The sequence below is a fragment of the Magnolia sinica genome, chromosome 2, assembly GCF_029962835.1.
Source record: "Magnolia sinica isolate HGM2019 chromosome 2, MsV1, whole genome shotgun sequence".
Classification (NCBI taxonomy): Eukaryota; Viridiplantae; Streptophyta; class Magnoliopsida; order Magnoliales; family Magnoliaceae; genus Magnolia; species Magnolia sinica.
The window spans coordinates 23,882,524-23,898,887 of record NC_080574.1 but is presented as its reverse complement, the minus strand read 5'-3'; the positions used below and the strand labels follow the sequence as shown (position 1 = coordinate 23,898,887).

The following is a 16,364-nucleotide window of genomic DNA, read 5'->3' as shown; positions in this document are numbered from 1 at the left end:
TCATATGAGATCCCGGTTTAGTCAGAGTCGTAAGAGATCCTGCTGTTTAAGTTAGACGGTTTAGTCAGTCGTGCGATTCTACTGTCATGTTTTTCACCCAGTGACTTGATAGAGTGCACCATACATGTCCATCTCTGGGCATGTGGCGGTTTGTAAACAAGTTTTAAACCCCTAATGACATTTAGGCACTCAATGTTAAGCACATGAATGGAAAAGGGGGAAAAATACAATACATGCTGCACTTACAGTATCCTTTTTTTCTTTTAACTTCACCTGCCTGTACCATGCTGGGCTGAGTTTGAACCCTCTAATTCTGTCATCTCCAGTTGCTGCAACACACAATTAGCAAGGTCTTCTCTCAGTATGGAGGGCAACGTCTCCTCATTTAGAGAGAGACCTCTCACGGCCTTACGTAGCATCGAATACTTAGTCACCACATCTTTGTATGCACTTAGCAATTTTGGAACGTCTTCCAAAGTTAGGTCTTCAGCCTCCGCCTCCATGTATGGGTATTTCCTGCCTGCAATCCATGCAATGCACATTAGTTGGGAAGATTCAGAGTGGGCCAGGGGGGCTTGACTTGGCTGATGAGTGGTGACTACTGATCTGACAGTTTTTCATACAGAAATGTTATCAATTGATAAGGTACATATCCATGTTTATGGACCCCCAGTACAGAGCACTGGTGCATAATTGACATCATCATCATCATCTAAGCCTCTTCTTATCCCAACTAAGTGCGGAGATGCGTAATTGACATGAAATCAACCACCTGTCTTGTTATCTCTACTATATATGAGGCTAGCAGCTTTGGACATTTTTGCCCTCACAATCAGTCTTGACAACACTGTTTGAAAGAGGGTAAATTAGTCGTAAAAATGTAGCCAGTTGGCAAGGAACGGTTGGGGCTTTATTGCAAAGGGGATGGGCTTGGATTCAACCAGCTTCCTTCATTTCTTTCAATGCCAGTAGCCACACACCATCTCCCTTTGCTGCTCCTTTTTTTCTCCCACCCTCTGATCCCTCTCTCCCTATCCCCTCCTCACTCCATGTGTGTCGCATGTGCTACAACCCTAGTTTTAAGTTTTAAAAAAAGCAAAAAAGAAAAAGAAGAAGAAGCTGTTTTCACTGATAAAATCATTTCAAACTTACCACGTGTATCAATATCCTCGTTGCACCTCCTCATAGTGGGAACATGACCTGTGGATGATGTTGATGTGGTGCTAGATCCAATCCTAGCTGCCTCAGCCAACCTTGCTGCTTGCATGCTCTCATGAAACTCATTCTCACCGATGGATAGTGAATTGGCATCTAATGCCATGATAAATGACTCAGCAGAGATGAGGTTGGTCAAATAATATGCTGCTTCTGAAATCAGCTTTGACTGCCGTCTGAAGAGCTGGATGAATTTGAGGTTCGAATGCAACTGAGGTGGATTAGCCTGCACCAAAATCAATGGAATGCTTAATTTGAAGACTGTAACGCAACCGATTCCAAAGTAAAGATATACAAGTACAAGTATCAACTCCATGGTGCACAATGGAAGAATTTTAAGAGCTATGTTCAAAAACTTGTTTATTGAATTGGAAATCGTCTGATTCAACTTTGTTTGACTGATGTCTGAAATCCATCTTCCTATAAATTTTCCAAATGATTTGCTAATTCTGCTTGGTTAAATATGGACACCTAAGACTAACTTCAGAGTCCTGAACCGGAGACTTTGAAAGGTGATTACAGGATTTTTTGGGTAACTGTGGCCAATAGTCTACATGAACAGGCAAACAACATCAACGAGTTCTGTTCCTTTAAAAGAGAAAAACAATTAGGACTTTCAGGTAGATTCCCCGTTTGCGTCTCATTTAAGGGAAAAGACAACCTGAGATGCAGACCTCTCATCCTGAAATATCTATGCATCGTGAATAATGGAAGTGACAGCCTAAGTAGGAGACTAGTGCAACTATAAACATCAAATACCGAATGTCAAGAACGGTGTTGGATAGGAAAAACATGTATCTCAACACGATCTAGAATGTCGGCCAAAATTATGCCCAAAAGTTCAAACAACCAAAGGTTTACATGAGAATTTAATGCTCATCCACTAAAACAAGTATTTAGTTATTAAATGTTATATGACAGCTGAATAATCAATCTAAAGGAATGCAGACTAAACAGGTGGGTCATTTCAATTCCACTGCTTATTCAATCCTTAAAATAAAACAAGAAATACGTAGGGAGAGTCGTCCCTTTGAAGGGGTAATTGCCCACCATGTGGTGAACTGGGATATTCCACTAGAAGCTCCCACTGACATAAACATCTCATCAATAACAGATCTTCGCTGTCCTTGCAAAGGTGGGTTAGAAACAAAAACAGATTCAACACATGGATGGATTATGAGGTTCTCTATTCTCATTATGTAGGGCATCCAAATTCCAAGGAGGACCTACTAGATGGATGGTCTGCATCCCCACATGATGAGCAAAGGGATGAGCCCTATGTGCCCAGCCTCTAAGTGGAGGTAGAAAATTTTGGCCCGACCTAGACCCAATGTGAAAAGTCAGGGTTTGGGCCCCTCCCTCCCTCCCTCCATCCCTATGTGCCCAGCCTCTAAGTAGAGGAAGAAAATTTTGGCCCGACCTAGACCCAATGTGAAAAGTCAGCGTTTGGGTTAGGGTTGGCCTGACCTGGACCCAATGTGAAAAGTCAGGGTTTGGGTCCCTCCCTCCATCCCTATGTATGTATGTACACATTATATATTATAATTTTAATAAGTTTAAAAAACTCTAAACTTGGTTATGATAGTTGTAATTTGATTATATAAAAGTTTTTTATTTTATATTAATTAAGAGCTCTAAATATGGAGTTTATATTTTTATATTTTTCTAGAAAATGACTACATTCTTTATTTCCAATTATTTTATTTTTTAATTAAATGAGTTGGGTGGGTTGGGTTGGGTTGGGTTGGGTTGAGTTTGGGTTGAACTATTTATAGATAGGTCAGTTTGGGGTTGAGATTTTCAACCCAGTCAATAAATGGGTTGCGTTTGTGTTGGATCCATTCTCGTAACTGGAAACTAATCCGACCTGAACACAACCCATTGCCCCCCCTACTTCCAAGGGGCAAACCTTCGGGCCAAACATCCTAAAAACAACATTCAAAAAAATCTCGGCAGTCAACAACATTCATTTACGAAATTGATGAGTAGTTTATTGACTTGGCTAAGTCAAATTCAGATTTCATGAGACCGATTTCAGAACCAAGGTTGAGTTTTATAGAAATTACCTTCAACAACTTGGATCACTCTCATGGTAAAATGCATATTTGCATTTGAAAATGCCACACACACACACACGCACGCACGCACACACACGCACAAAAAGAGAGAACATAAGATTGAATATCTGATGGTAGGCGAAATGGCTTATTACCAATGAGGGCTTGCCTTGATAGTAACGTAAATAAGAACTGGAAGGAAGTCATCGGCCCCAGCCGGTATATGATCAGTTGACATTGACACATTGAGCAGCAAATTGTTGATGACCCTACAACAATTCAATATGCAGAGAAGCTTCTCACGAGGGGCTCTGGAAGAGTTGATTTTCTGCAGTTCTTTCACTGCAATCTGGAAAAGAGACAGGGTTAAGAGAGACCTAATTAGAAAAACAATGATAAAGAAAACCTCTCAATTAATTGTTCACAGTATAGAAAATTGATGATAAGTTCATAGGTATTTGTCACCCCCAAAAAAAGAAAAAAAAAAAAAAGAAAAAGAAAAAAGAACTTTGCCTCATCAGAAGTATGTCTAAGTAGCATGTCTGACAACCGTTGGCATGGCATTACAAAAGGAAAAGACCACAAATTGTTGCTTAAATTGTTATTTGATATTATTGATATATTTTTCATGGATTTAGTTTATTTTCATGTGTCTAGATACTTTCTTCCCTCATCATCATCATCTTCGTAGTTGTCATAGTCATCATTATCATTTATTTCATTGTTTCCCCTCCAAAACCATTTTTTACCCGAGAGATAACATTACATGAAATCTTCCAAGCTGAAATAAGATTACCATTGGATCTAAATCCATGTCTGGCTTTCAGTATCTTGCATATAACAAAAGCATGAACAAGGCCAGCAAGAGCTTGGAATGGTGTTGAGCAGATGCTTTAGAAAACCAAAAAATAATACACTAATGAATAGTATGGCCCAAATGATTTGGGATGCCAAAAATTGAGCCAAAGAAGTTCCAAGGCTGCCATGCCACTCCAACTTTGCATAGTAATTGATCCAACGACTCACAGTCATGCATTCCCACACAATAATGGCACCTTGAAACAATGCAAACACCTACTAATACCATCATCAGTAGGCACACCTCCAGAAAAGATTTTCGAGACAAGAAAGGAGATCTTCGATGGAATTAATTTATTCAAAGACCACTTCCATCCCAAACAATCTGATCTCCAATGAATGCTCTCCCAAGCAGTTTGACAGAGAAATTGCCATTACCAGACAGCTTCTAAACAAGACGGTCTTCCTCTGAATGGAGTCAGATTAAACTTTGGTCTTTAGAACATCAGGTGCTTAATCTACTCCTAGTTTTTCCAATTCCAAGTGTGTGGAAGGATGCGCAATGAGTTCGTTGAAACTTCTAGCTGCATGCATTCTGCGCTATGCATTATAATATGAAGATCTAAGAATAAAGACATCTTGCACACCAGCCATGAGGCTTCATTCTGAAAAATCACAGGTATATCCAGGTGTTCAGGTCTAACAAAGTGCTGCAACAGGTGTATTTTCTCTGAAATCTCTTGATCAGATTTAACATCCTCAGAGGAGGAAGCGAATGTGCGATTGAACAACTTTGTCATGGCATACTTCTCCAGACCCTGCATTATAAAAAGAACTATTTAGAAACATTTACTAGAACCATCTGAGCACCGAGTAACTGGCCACATAAAGCCACAGGCCCTATGCAGTTTATTGCATCAGTGTTCCTGATGTTTGTGAGTAAAGAGCACCAATATGAAAGAAAGATGCAATTTGTGATAGAAGTTTCTTAGCACGGTGCTTTAAGGCATAGAATGAAGTCATAGTATCCTGAAAAGAGACTCTTGAGAGATTTTCTAGGTATCTACGAGCAGCAGTCTTACCTTTTTCCCCAGAAGAAGGCACGAGTATGTGGCATAAGGCTACTTGCAGTTAAAAGCTCCAGGGAAGGGATGCAACGGAAGAATGTGGGTTATTGTTGCTATAGTGAGAGGTCAAGCAGTGCATGCTTCATAGGCAGTAGAGAACACTGCTCCCCATGGCCAGTGGTAATAATTACTAAACAACCAAGCCTAAGAATGAGTGGTAATCATTACTAAACAACTAAGCCTAAGAATGAGTAGTAATCATTACTAAACAACTAAGCCTAAGAGATTTCAATGCATGAGCTAATGAAGGCATCAAGACCTAAGAGGTGGTAAAACAGGTTAATATGCTTAGGGTGCAAAATGCCTTGCAGGCAGTGTTTTAAATATCGATGATATCGGCCGATATATCCCACGAAATATGTTGTATCCCACCTATGCGATACGAAACGCACAGGTAATGCAATATATCCCACATGTTCGATCTAGTGAGCATTTTCGAATTTCGATCATTTTATTTTCTGTAAATCATGTTAAATTAGTGTCAAATTGTTACAAATCCATTATTTTAAAACATGAAAAATCATGGATTGGGAGATTCGATTTTGAGATTTGGAGGAGACGGGGCCAAGTTGCGGAAAATTGAAAAAAATCAAAATTTCCCAATTTCTCGTAAATCATTTCCAATCTGTGTCCAAACATAAAATCAAACATGTATGTAACCTAATCTAGTTATTCTTATTTTGCTTTTGAATGTATTGTTTGTGTTTCCACATGTCTTCTTACATTTATAAATTATATGAATAGACATTGAATATATTTGCATCAATTTAGTTAGACAATGCATAGATTTAGGACCCCATACAAAGAAAACCTATTATGTGTACTTGTTTTTTGTAATGTTTTGATTTGTAAGTGTGTATTGATGTCTTTTTTAACAATCACTAAAGTTTGATTGAAAAATTCGACCAATTTCCCAATGTTTCCCCATGTTTCCAACAACGATGATACATTACATGATACAACCGATATATCTCATGCGATAACTGGTATGTATAAGTATCCCAAGAATGCGATACGTAACGCGATACCGATATTTCGAACACTGCTTGCAGGAGAAGGTAGCTAGGAACAGTCAAGCTCACACGCTCATGTATGTAGAGTGGGTATCTGAATCATGATAGAGTCAACCTTACCACGACCAACGTAGCTTGGGAATGACTAAAGTTGAAAAAAGGCAATGAAAACGAAGATGCACAAATTTGACAAGTGGGTATTAATCAAGATTAGGCCATTATCATGAGCTACCAATCTGAAGGCCTCCATCAAAGGCTTTCAGGTGATATTGGCAATGAAATTCCTCTGAGCAACTAGAGCAATTATACTTTCATTTCTTGGAGCCATCAGCACAATAAGGGAACTCATCATGGTGCCAATGATGTCAACATTCTGGAGCAATAATGGCTGAGAAGCAAGCTACGTATCACTCAAGCAAGAATAGGAAGAAAAGGGCAAACCAATATACTAAAGAAAAACTTGGTGATGCAATTATCCACAATTTGGGAAAGAATTGGGAGAATCTCATAGAAGATCAGGAAGCTCTGATAATATAAAAGGGGAATAAATAATAAATTTTTTAAAAAAATGTAAATCCTTTTTTAGATTTATTTGCAATTTCTAAATGATTTGCCAAAAAGTGTTAACTATCATGAAAAAAGCCTTTTCTTGGTAAACTTCACTTCTTTTTTTTTTTTAAACAGCGAATTGTCCAGCTATGGCTCTCACTAAAGAGATTGTAACATTTTGATATAGAATCGAAATCTTCATACGCAGTGTTGACTTAGCGATATATGCACAAGTAACTTGTCATGGTCAAGATTGGGATAAGGTGAAGGGGAGATGCTGACCAAAATCTCTAGAGTAAATCAAGGTTCAGTTTTCAAAGACATTGATTGTGGTTTTTGGGGATGGGAATGTTTGAAGGAACCATTTGTTGAAGCTCAAAGGGAGATGATATTGCAATGCCAAAGACAGAGAGGATTCTGCTAGATGCTGCTATGTCGAAGACATAAAGGGTATTGCTAGATGTATCAATGTCAAAGACGTGTTTCCATATGTTGCACAGAAGCCAACAAACAAGATCATTTGCATGCGAGGACAAAGATCACTTTGTCATTTATTGTATGCAGGCTATTCAACAAGATCAATATCATGTAGGGCTAGAGATGGACTCCCGAGCAAAGGGCAAAAGATACCAAGCAAGAAGGGCTTTGACTTGACAAGGTGTCAAGGCCAAACAAAAATGGCTTCCACTTCACCAAAGAACAGATAATGCACATGCTAAAGTTGAGGATTTATTTTGGGAGAAACCCAGGAGTTCCGATGTGATCAAACAAGGCAAGTTGAAACAACTATATCTCTCTGATAACAGGACCTAGGGCACATGGTGGTGGCCTTCTTTTTTTTTATGGCTTCTCCTTGGAAAACCCAGCGCAGTGGGATCAGCAGGGTCTCCATTTCTGTTAAAAAGCTCTTGACTGATTATCATTGAGGAGAACATGAGGAACGTCTTAACTTGTCTTCAAGATCATGTCTTTGGCCCTTGAAAGCTATGCTGTGTGTTTGACAAAATTTGTCTCTTCTCATCTAGACCAAATATAATTTGCTCATGTTGGAAGAAAGTCAAATGCATACATAACCCATGATTCGACACTCCAAACTAGAGGGGTGTGCTTGCCATGCTTGAATCACATGTATTTTATTACAGGAAGTGTTATTATCACCATTTGAAGAAAAAAAAACAGCATAGTTATTATCTCAGGTGTTCCCATGTGACAAAGCTAGAAGCAACTGGATAGAACTGTGAGGAAAAGGCTCGAGTTAATCTAGTACTGTTGTTACCCAGGTAACCACCTTCGCCTATGTGTTCCTATGGCATACTTCCTTGTACGTGTGTTGTATTATTATTTGATTACCATCGGTGATGCTAGGCTATTTCCATTCAAGGGTTTCTTTGTGCCTCTTCAACCACATTTGAGTTTAGTATGCGCCTATGCGGATGGGTAGTGCTGCAGGGGAAAGTCCGTACAATCTCTTCAAGAAGGCTATGGGCTGTAGCATTACAGTTCATATTTCAAAGCATAAGGCCACGGCAATTTTGAGCCAGGGAGGATCAAGAAACACACTTTCACTAACACAAGTTGAATATTAGTAATGATGCATAATGCCTCATTTTGAAGAAATTATGTTTTTTAAGTGGAAAATCAACAAACCGAGTAGACAACTACACAACTGGAACAGTATAGAGTTCTGAAACATAGGTGATTGGACTTAGTTTAGAAGCTTGGATGGAGTTTAACCTTGTGAAAGAGCATACAATGCTCAAATTGTACCATGTTGCTTCTTCAGGTGCAATTACTTAAGCAGTCCAGGTTCGAAGTAATTAGGCTACTGGAATTAAAACCTAAATGAAACAGGATAGTCCAGATCAACAGCATAGTCCAGATCAACAGCCTTCCAAGTCAACCAATTAGATAGACACTATGTAAACATCAAAATAAGAAGAACATGAATTAGCTTTTTGATTGTTAGAAGCATATAACCTCAATAGCATTGTCAATTTCTTCCTCAGTTGCTCCAGCCCATAAGGGATGATCCTTGATGGTTGCTTCCATGGACAACAAGAACTCTTGTAGCCTTTTGCTGTCATTTTCAGGGTTGGCAGCATTGAACGAAAATGACACAATGAAACTGCAATATGATAAACCGCCCCATTGAAGGTTATTCAAGCCAGGAAGCAATCCAAATAACAAAGGATAACTCCAAGAAAGCGTTCTGAACAAGAAAAGTTGTCTAAGTTCAGCAAATATAAACATATACATCAGCAAATTTCAGTTTTAAGAGAATCCTTGACTTCAATGCCACTCTAGACAAATAAATCAACACTCGATAAATATGAGCTACTTGATTGAATTTTCAAGAGATGCACAACAGGATTTCCTCATCGAACATCCTCACGGAAACTAAAACAATTAAAAGGAATTACCCTGACAAACTAGTTGCACGCACCCACATTCAATGCCATTTGACTAATGTGCTTATCAAGATGATCATACAATGCTTGTAGCCAATGTTCGAAATATCGGTATCATGTTATGTATCCCGTCCTTGGGATATAGAAACATATCGGTTATCGCACAGGATATATTGTTTGTATTAGGTAATTTATCTTACTTTTCGGGAAACATGGGTAAACATTAGGAAAATAGTTGAATTCTTCAATGAAACTTCAGGGATTACTAAAAAAGACTTTAATACACACTTTTAAATTATAACATCTCAAAAAAGAAGTGCACATAAAAGGTTTCCTTTGTATAGGGTCCTAAGCTATGGGCTGTCTGAGTGAACTAATGTAAATATATTCTTGAATGCATAACATTTAGAGTGTATGTAATCATCATTTCATCAAAACTCCTAAATACCTCGAAATTAGTCTCAATTGACAACTGGTTGAAGGGAATTTTCGAAAAACAATTAATATTTTAATGATATTTTTATTAATTTTTAATTAAAAATGATTTTTATTTTCCAAAATTGTGTAGATCAGTCCTCATACATGATTGATTTCATGTTTTGAGTGCAACATTGCAAGCAATTTGGGAGAACTTGGGGAAATTTTGAAATTTCTCCATTTTTTTTTCCAATCGGACCACCTACACTCAAATTTCGAAATTAGAGCGTATGTGATGATCATTTTATCAAATACTCCTAAATACTTCAAAATGAGTCTCAACTGACAACTAGTTGAAGGAAATTTAAAATAATAAATAAATAAATAATGGAGAACATGAAGAGCCAGTGGATATCGAAATCAAAGCTCTAACACCATGATTTTTCATGCAAAACATGAAGAAACAATGGATTTGTAACCATTTGACACTGATTTAACATAATTTCAACAAAAAAAAAAGGGATTAGAAATTGAAAATGCTCACCGGATCAAACATGTGGATACATCGGCACTACCTGTGCGTTTCGTATCGCATAGGTGGGATACAAGATATATTGGTCAATGTCGTCAATATTTAAAACATTGGTTGTAACCAGTATGGAACTGTGGATGATATATGGACAATAAGGAAATTGTGTTTTCGTGGTATTATTGGGTAGGAAGGTAGGTCCATTTTTGAAGAAGGCAGGTTCATAATTTTGTACAGGCCCAGAGTCAGCCATTTTCTTTTTTGCTCTACATTACTGCAGGAGTTTACAATCTATAGTGAGACCTACCAACTGCGGAAGGATTAAAAACCCACAAGGTACTGCTAGAGAATTTTTTTTAACTGGATTGAACTCAAGTACAGCTCATCCTTGGGCTGACCAATATCCAGTGAATTCTGGATTTAGAGGATCCATGATGACCAATCCTTGTCATGCATAATTGATACTCATACCTTGCATGGGTGGAATTCTTATGCATAGCCTGTCGTGTTTTTACACCTACAACCAACTCAAAGACATGTGGAGAGCAGAGAAGATATGCTCACAAGATATACAATGATTGCTGATGCCGATGGCACCAGTTATCATTTGAGATCCAAGAACTTGTCGAGTATAACTATGAAAACTGAAGAAGATCCATAGATGGACAAGTATCTTCTTCTGTAGAGTCCAAGTATGCACTTTCTCTCAGAGTATAACTATGAAAACTGAAGAAGATCCATAGATGGACAAGTATCTTCTTCTGTAGAGCCTAAGCATACGCTTTCTCTCAAAGCAGATAATGTTTGCTAATGAAACCAGCCAACAAAAAGGAGGAAGGAGTGGCTAATATGCATTTTGTGTGCACGAGGGGCAGACTAACCAGTGGGGTATTTATGCATCAGTTGCCATGCAGCATAGTTGAAGTTGCTTCCTAAATCCCTTTGGAGTATGTTTGGGACATTCAACACTTTTTAGCCAGGTTTTTCGCAAGTTGTGGAGGAACAAATCTTTGGAAGTTGGATCTGTTCACAATTCTAGGGGAATTTGGAAGGAAAGGAATGACTCGATCTTCTACAATGTTGAGGTCCCAATTGATTTGTTAATTAAAAATCAAGCTCTCAACCAGTAATAAGTCTCTTGTTAAGGAGTTTCATGGGGTGTCAATTGAGGGATTGTGCAAAGATTGTTGTCCCACTACAGGAAAGAAAAACAATTTCCATTTGATAGGAAGTTGGTAGCTTAACTTTGAAGGTTCTTCTATTGGGAATTTGGGGCTTCCTGAGTGTTGGGAGTTGTTAGAGACCATAAGGATGTTATTTAGTAATCATTTTGGCCTGACCAACTGGGAGACTCTTAAAGGGACAGAAGCACTTCATGAAGGCCTTAGGATCTTCTCTTATTTTTATAGTAGGCTTTTTGCCTTGGGAGTTCTAAAAGGGGTGTTGGTTGAGCATTTAGAGAGCACCCAGAACCATGAAACCTTGCATGCATTGCCAATGAGATTCATCCCGTCTGCTAGATTAAACGCTTCATTCAATGATACCAACAGGGAAGCCAACAATTGAGACAAATCTCTTGCAAAGGAATATGTGGCAAGATCAGCTCCTAATCATGGATTCTTTAGCCCAGTCCTTGATGCAGCTCTCATCTTTGTCACAAGAGACTGCTACTTATCCATCCAAAAGAATGCCAGAACGAGAATATAGGATGTGCAGGCATTGTTTTGCCTAATAGCTACACTGACAATAGCCTTGTGTCAAACAAAGGATACGTATGGGAAAAAAAAAACCCATCTTGAAGTTAAGAAAGTTGTCAGAGCATCGAGATACATGTTATTTTGGAGAACGGGGTGGAAAATTAACTGGGAAGATACACAGCACTTGGCAACCCAATTGAGGCTTCAGCAATCCCCTATGTTTGATAATTCAATGATGAACGACCACGCCACCCTGCATTTTTCGGTTTCTTCTGCATAGAGTGCTTCCTGATAAATGGAATTCTGCTCTTATAGTAACTTGCATCTTTTTCTAGTCGAGGCATTTTAACTTCCCCACGTAACCTTACTGCTAAATTCACATGCACACTGGTTGGACTTCCGACGAAGAAGCAGCTATCTTTATCTCCTACTATTATTCATGCTAGGTCAGTTAGAATGCAGTTATCTAAGAGTAATTGTTTCTTCTCATCACTCTTGTTGTATATTCCATCTACATAGAAGACAATAATAAAAATGTATGGAGGTTCATCTTTTCAAGTTATCCCGCTTGGGTCCATGGCACTCATCTCTGCAGAAAAGATCTCCAGAATCCTAGATCCTCTTCAGTCTCCATGCAGCTAACTTATTACAATTTCAAATTCAGCAAGCGACAATTCATCAGAGATGAGCTGCAGGGTCCCGAAACTCAATAACCTGCAATTTCTTGAGGTGCAGGATTCTGTACATGTGGGGGGCATGATTCTCTAATCCAGACCATCAATCTGATGTGTCCTGCCATGGAGGGTGATGCCCCAGCAAACTCCCAGATTGGACAATCCCAAGTCCCTAATCCTTTCATCTTTTGTCCTTTTTCTGTCAAATGTGAACTGTCGTCTCTTTTAACGATAATCCGTGGGCCATTTATCAAAGATCGGGATCTTCCAAACTGAGAGATTTCCGGGTATCACCTATCCACAGTGGGCCTGATAAGATAAATGGAGGAATCACCAAATCATACGCCCACATATATCGATGCCTATAGATAAATGGTGATCCAGGAGTTAGGATCTATAGCTCCTCCTTCTTAGCATCCTCAGGGTCAAATGGAGAGAAACCACCCTCTCCATGAAGCCGACCAATCCTCCACCCATTCAAACAACAATCCTGGTCAAGCTGCCTCAAACAGGAAGGGGGAATGGCAATGTTAAGTATAAAATAAGCAAATTTTTTAAGGATTAAAAGACTAATAAAATGCAAGATTCATTAAATAAATACGGAAAATTTTTTTTGAAAGATTTCAAAATTCAAACCAAGAGCAGCAACTACGTAGAGGATTCATGCAGTTGTGTACACCCGCACCCTTAGTATAACAACCCTTCATGTGGCCTTGCCGACAAATTGATGAGAGTCGGTTCCTCTACGAGGATTTACCTACTAAAGAAATCTGCAGATTTATCCTTTTTTATTTTCTTTCCTGCTCAATCAAATACCAAGACATGTAAACTCTACATCGAATCAACCAATTCATCAAATGAAATGGATTCAAAAGGGATGGATTGATACTTTTCCATTGTTGAAATTATCATGGCATGTGAGGGGGAAAAAAAACCTAGAAAGTTCAATTTCAAAAAAAAAATAAGTGCTGATATCACCAAAAAAGGAAATAAAGAAAACAAAAAACAGCAAAACCTAATTCTCGATTGACAATCGAATTATTACAGAAAAATGATGTATGGTAAGACGAACTGTTAGATGACGAGAATTGCAAATAATACTGAATTCATCAAACCTAAAAAATTACAAAAAGGGGAGAAAAGAGCTGCCGAAAGCAAATGGAACGGCTTCAAGCGGAAGAAAGAGCCTTGAAACGACGAATTCTTCAAGAAAAGGTGAACAAAAAGTGGAAGAGATGATGAAGGTAACCAACTTCGGACGCCATTAATGAACAAAAGAAAAGGTGCAATATGAGAGAGAGAGAGAGAGAGAGAGAGAGAGAGAGAGTTGAATACCTTTTGATGGAGCGAACGAGATCGAGAGAAGCTGGATGGCGCATTCGATCGAGGAAATCATAGAATGACGGAGTAGAAAGCGATGATATATTCATCGCCACACGGAGAAATCTCTCTCTCTCTCTCTCGTTAGTTTGAGGTTTTTCTAGGAAGACCGCGGGGAGGAATGTTAGGTGCTCGGTTGCCGCGCTTGGGGTGGGGAGCGTACAGCGTCCTGCGTACATGGGAGAGGCGATGGAGTTTGTTTTGCGCGTGTCGATGTGTTGGCCCACGTGCTGAGGTGAGCAGATGACTGTTTTACGTCGTCGGTGATTACAACCGTGGTCAAGGGATCACACTCCAATGATGATCCTGACCTTTGATTGTGATGGTTTGAAGTTTTTGATCATCCATTCAGCCTAATTTTCTTAGGGGAGCCCGTGTCCTACAGCATTCAAGACTTGAACGGTTGATGATCTGACCGACCTCTCGTATTGGCCCTGGTAACTAGTAGACGAACGTGGGAAATCCTTTCGCATATTGAGCAGGGCCACTTCGTTCAAGGCGTCAGACAGCCGCAAACTGGGGCGTGTTTATGCGGTACCCGGACATCCACGTCGGCAAATTTGGAACGCACGGTCGAAGTGGATTGCTTGGGGAGCCCAACACCTCTGATATGCGGGAAGCAGCTTGGGTGGTGACCCCAGCACCACCCGCGATGTATATGTTGAGCACTGTGGGCCCATCTTGATGTATACGTTTTATACCCAGGCCGTCCATCTGCTTTGCCAGCTTATTTTAGGCATTAGCAAAAAAATGAAGCAGATCCAAACTTCAAGTAGACCACATCACAGGGAATAAAGGGATAATGATACTCACGGTTGAAACCTTCCTAGGGCACACCATGATGTTTATTAGCCATCCAATCTGTTGATAAGGTCATACAGACCTGGGATGAAGGGAAAGCACCAGTATCAGCTTGATCCGAAACTTTTTTAGCCCCCAAGAAGTATTTAATGGTGGCCATTCAATCACCACTACTTCCTTTGGCCTAGTCCACTTGAGCTTCTCATATGCTTCACTTATGGGCTCATGCCTTAAAATGAGCTGGAAAAATGGATGGATGGTGTGGATAAAGCACATGCATCACGTGGGCCCAATGATGTTCCGTCATGGAATATGAGTAGGGCTCTCAATGGAGTGGATTAGATCCCAGATCCAATTGGCTTCAAAACCCGGTTTTGGATCTTAAAATATGTTTGATTAATTAAATGGATTAAATTTGGGTTCATATAAATAAATTTGAATTGTATTTGGGTTGGATTCAAATCTAGTGGTTAGATCTAGTCGGATCCCCACTATTACATACTTCAAGCTATTAATAGTTTCAACTTTCATAATAGTAAATTTTATGTGGTTGTTAGACTTATGCTCTTTATACTTTAGTACTCATGTATGATTTAAAATGAAAATATTTAAATTACATTATTTTATTGTTAAATTAAATAATATCTTATATATTTTTATATTTGTAATATGGTGAATTTTGTTTAACCTAAATTTCAATAGTTATATAGATTTTTGAATAAAAAATGAAGCTGACTATTTATAAGTAAATGGGATACGGATGTCACATTTTTTATCCCAATGAAATCTGAATCCAAATCCCAATCTGGTTCCAGATTTTGGACTTGGAGCTGGATCCAAGAGCCCTAGATATGAGGAAGCCGTTTGGTTGATGACCCCAACATCAGCTAAGTGGCGTTGGTTCTGTGGGACCCAGTGATATATACTTTTAACTATGCCATCAGTCAGTTTTGCGAACTCATTTTAGAGCATGGCCCTAGATTAAAGTATATACAAAACTCAAGTGGGCCACACTAAAGAAAACAGCAGGACAACGACATCCACAGTTGAAACCTTTCTAAAGCCTAATGTGATGTTTATTTGGCATAGAATCTGTTTATAAAGGTCACACAGACCTGAATGAAAATAAAATACAACTATCAGCTTGATCAAACTTCTTTGGCTCCAAGAAGCTTTCAATGGCAAGCATTAATCCCCACTGTTTCCCATGGTGTGGTCCACCTGAGCTTTTTTTTATATGCTTTAGTTATCAACTCATTCATTAAAATGAGCTGGCAGAATGGATGGACGCCGTGGATAAAACACATACATCATAGTGGCCCCCACAAATCCAGTCACAGAGATGTGGATGGTGTTGGGGTCACCACCCGCTTCCACGCACGGTGGCCAGGATGTCATTTCTTCCTGTATTTCAAGTGGTTAAAGCGTCCACCTTGAATGTAGACAGTGGGTCAATTCCTTCAACCATCTATTTTTTATTTTTTATTTTGTCAAAGACGTGGCCCACCTAATGGCCTGATCGTCCTGTGCCTTGCCAACCCAACCTACACAATGGGGCCCACCGTATATCTAGCTGGATCATATATGCCATGGGGGCTTGTTTGGAGACGAGGATAGGAATCGCTATTTTAATTTGCACTTCGCTTCTCATTAATGAGATTGAACTATGTGAGTCAAAGTGTCATAACTCGTTTGATTG

At 39.1% G+C, this 16,364-nt stretch overlaps 1 protein-coding gene and 2 long non-coding RNA genes across 6 annotated transcripts; 1 reads left to right on the top strand and 2 right to left on the bottom strand.

The window, feature by feature from the left end:
• Positions 1 to 71: 71 nt before the first annotated feature.
• Positions 72 to 14,013, bottom strand: LOC131236678 (vacuolar protein sorting-associated protein 9A-like). Of its 3 annotated transcripts, XM_058234004.1 has the most exons (7): positions 13,820 to 14,013; positions 8,737 to 8,884; positions 8,494 to 8,597; positions 4,718 to 4,888; positions 3,442 to 3,621; positions 1,153 to 1,441; positions 72 to 520 (listed from the first exon to the last, which is right to left on the bottom strand). In XM_058234004.1, exons 3-7 carry the CDS (start codon positions 8,527 to 8,529, stop codon positions 270 to 272), a joined length of 927 nt encoding a protein of 308 aa, XP_058089987.1. In that variant the 5' UTR covers positions 8,530 to 8,597; positions 8,737 to 8,884; positions 13,820 to 14,013; the 3' UTR covers positions 72 to 269. The 3 variants fall into 3 exon arrangements, with proteins under 3 accessions (XP_058089987.1, XP_058089985.1, XP_058089986.1); XM_058234002.1 differs by lacking the exon at positions 8,494 to 8,597 and having other exon boundaries at positions 13,820 to 14,009; XM_058234003.1 differs by lacking the exons at positions 4,718 to 4,888; positions 8,494 to 8,597.
• LOC131236680 (uncharacterized) lies at positions 1,810 to 3,404 on the bottom strand. The gene is made up of 2 exons (XR_009166829.1): positions 2,636 to 3,404; positions 1,810 to 2,536 (listed from the first exon to the last, which is right to left on the bottom strand). It is a non-coding gene; the product is annotated as an uncharacterized LOC131236680 (long non-coding RNA).
• Positions 3,641 to 6,768, top strand: LOC131236679 (uncharacterized). Of its 2 annotated transcripts, XR_009166828.1 has the most exons (4): positions 3,641 to 3,726; positions 3,810 to 5,388; positions 5,421 to 5,511; positions 6,253 to 6,768. It is a non-coding gene; the product is annotated as an uncharacterized LOC131236679 (long non-coding RNA). The 2 variants fall into 2 exon arrangements; XR_009166827.1 differs by having other exon boundaries at positions 3,810 to 5,511.
• Positions 14,014 to 16,364: the final 2,351 nt, after the last annotated feature.

Coding starts and splice junctions, on each gene's coding strand:
- LOC131236678 (XM_058234002.1), bottom strand. CDS start 13,914: ATGAATATATCATCGCTTTCTACTCCGTCATTCTATGATTTCCTCGAT. Junction 8,885..13,819: donor CTCGTTCGCTCCATCAAAAG/GTATTCAACTCT, acceptor ATCATATTGCAG/TTTCATTGTGTCATTTTCGT. Junction 521..1,152: donor CGAGGATATTGATACACGTG/GTAAGTTTGAAA, acceptor CATGGATTGCAG/GCAGGAAATACCCATACATG.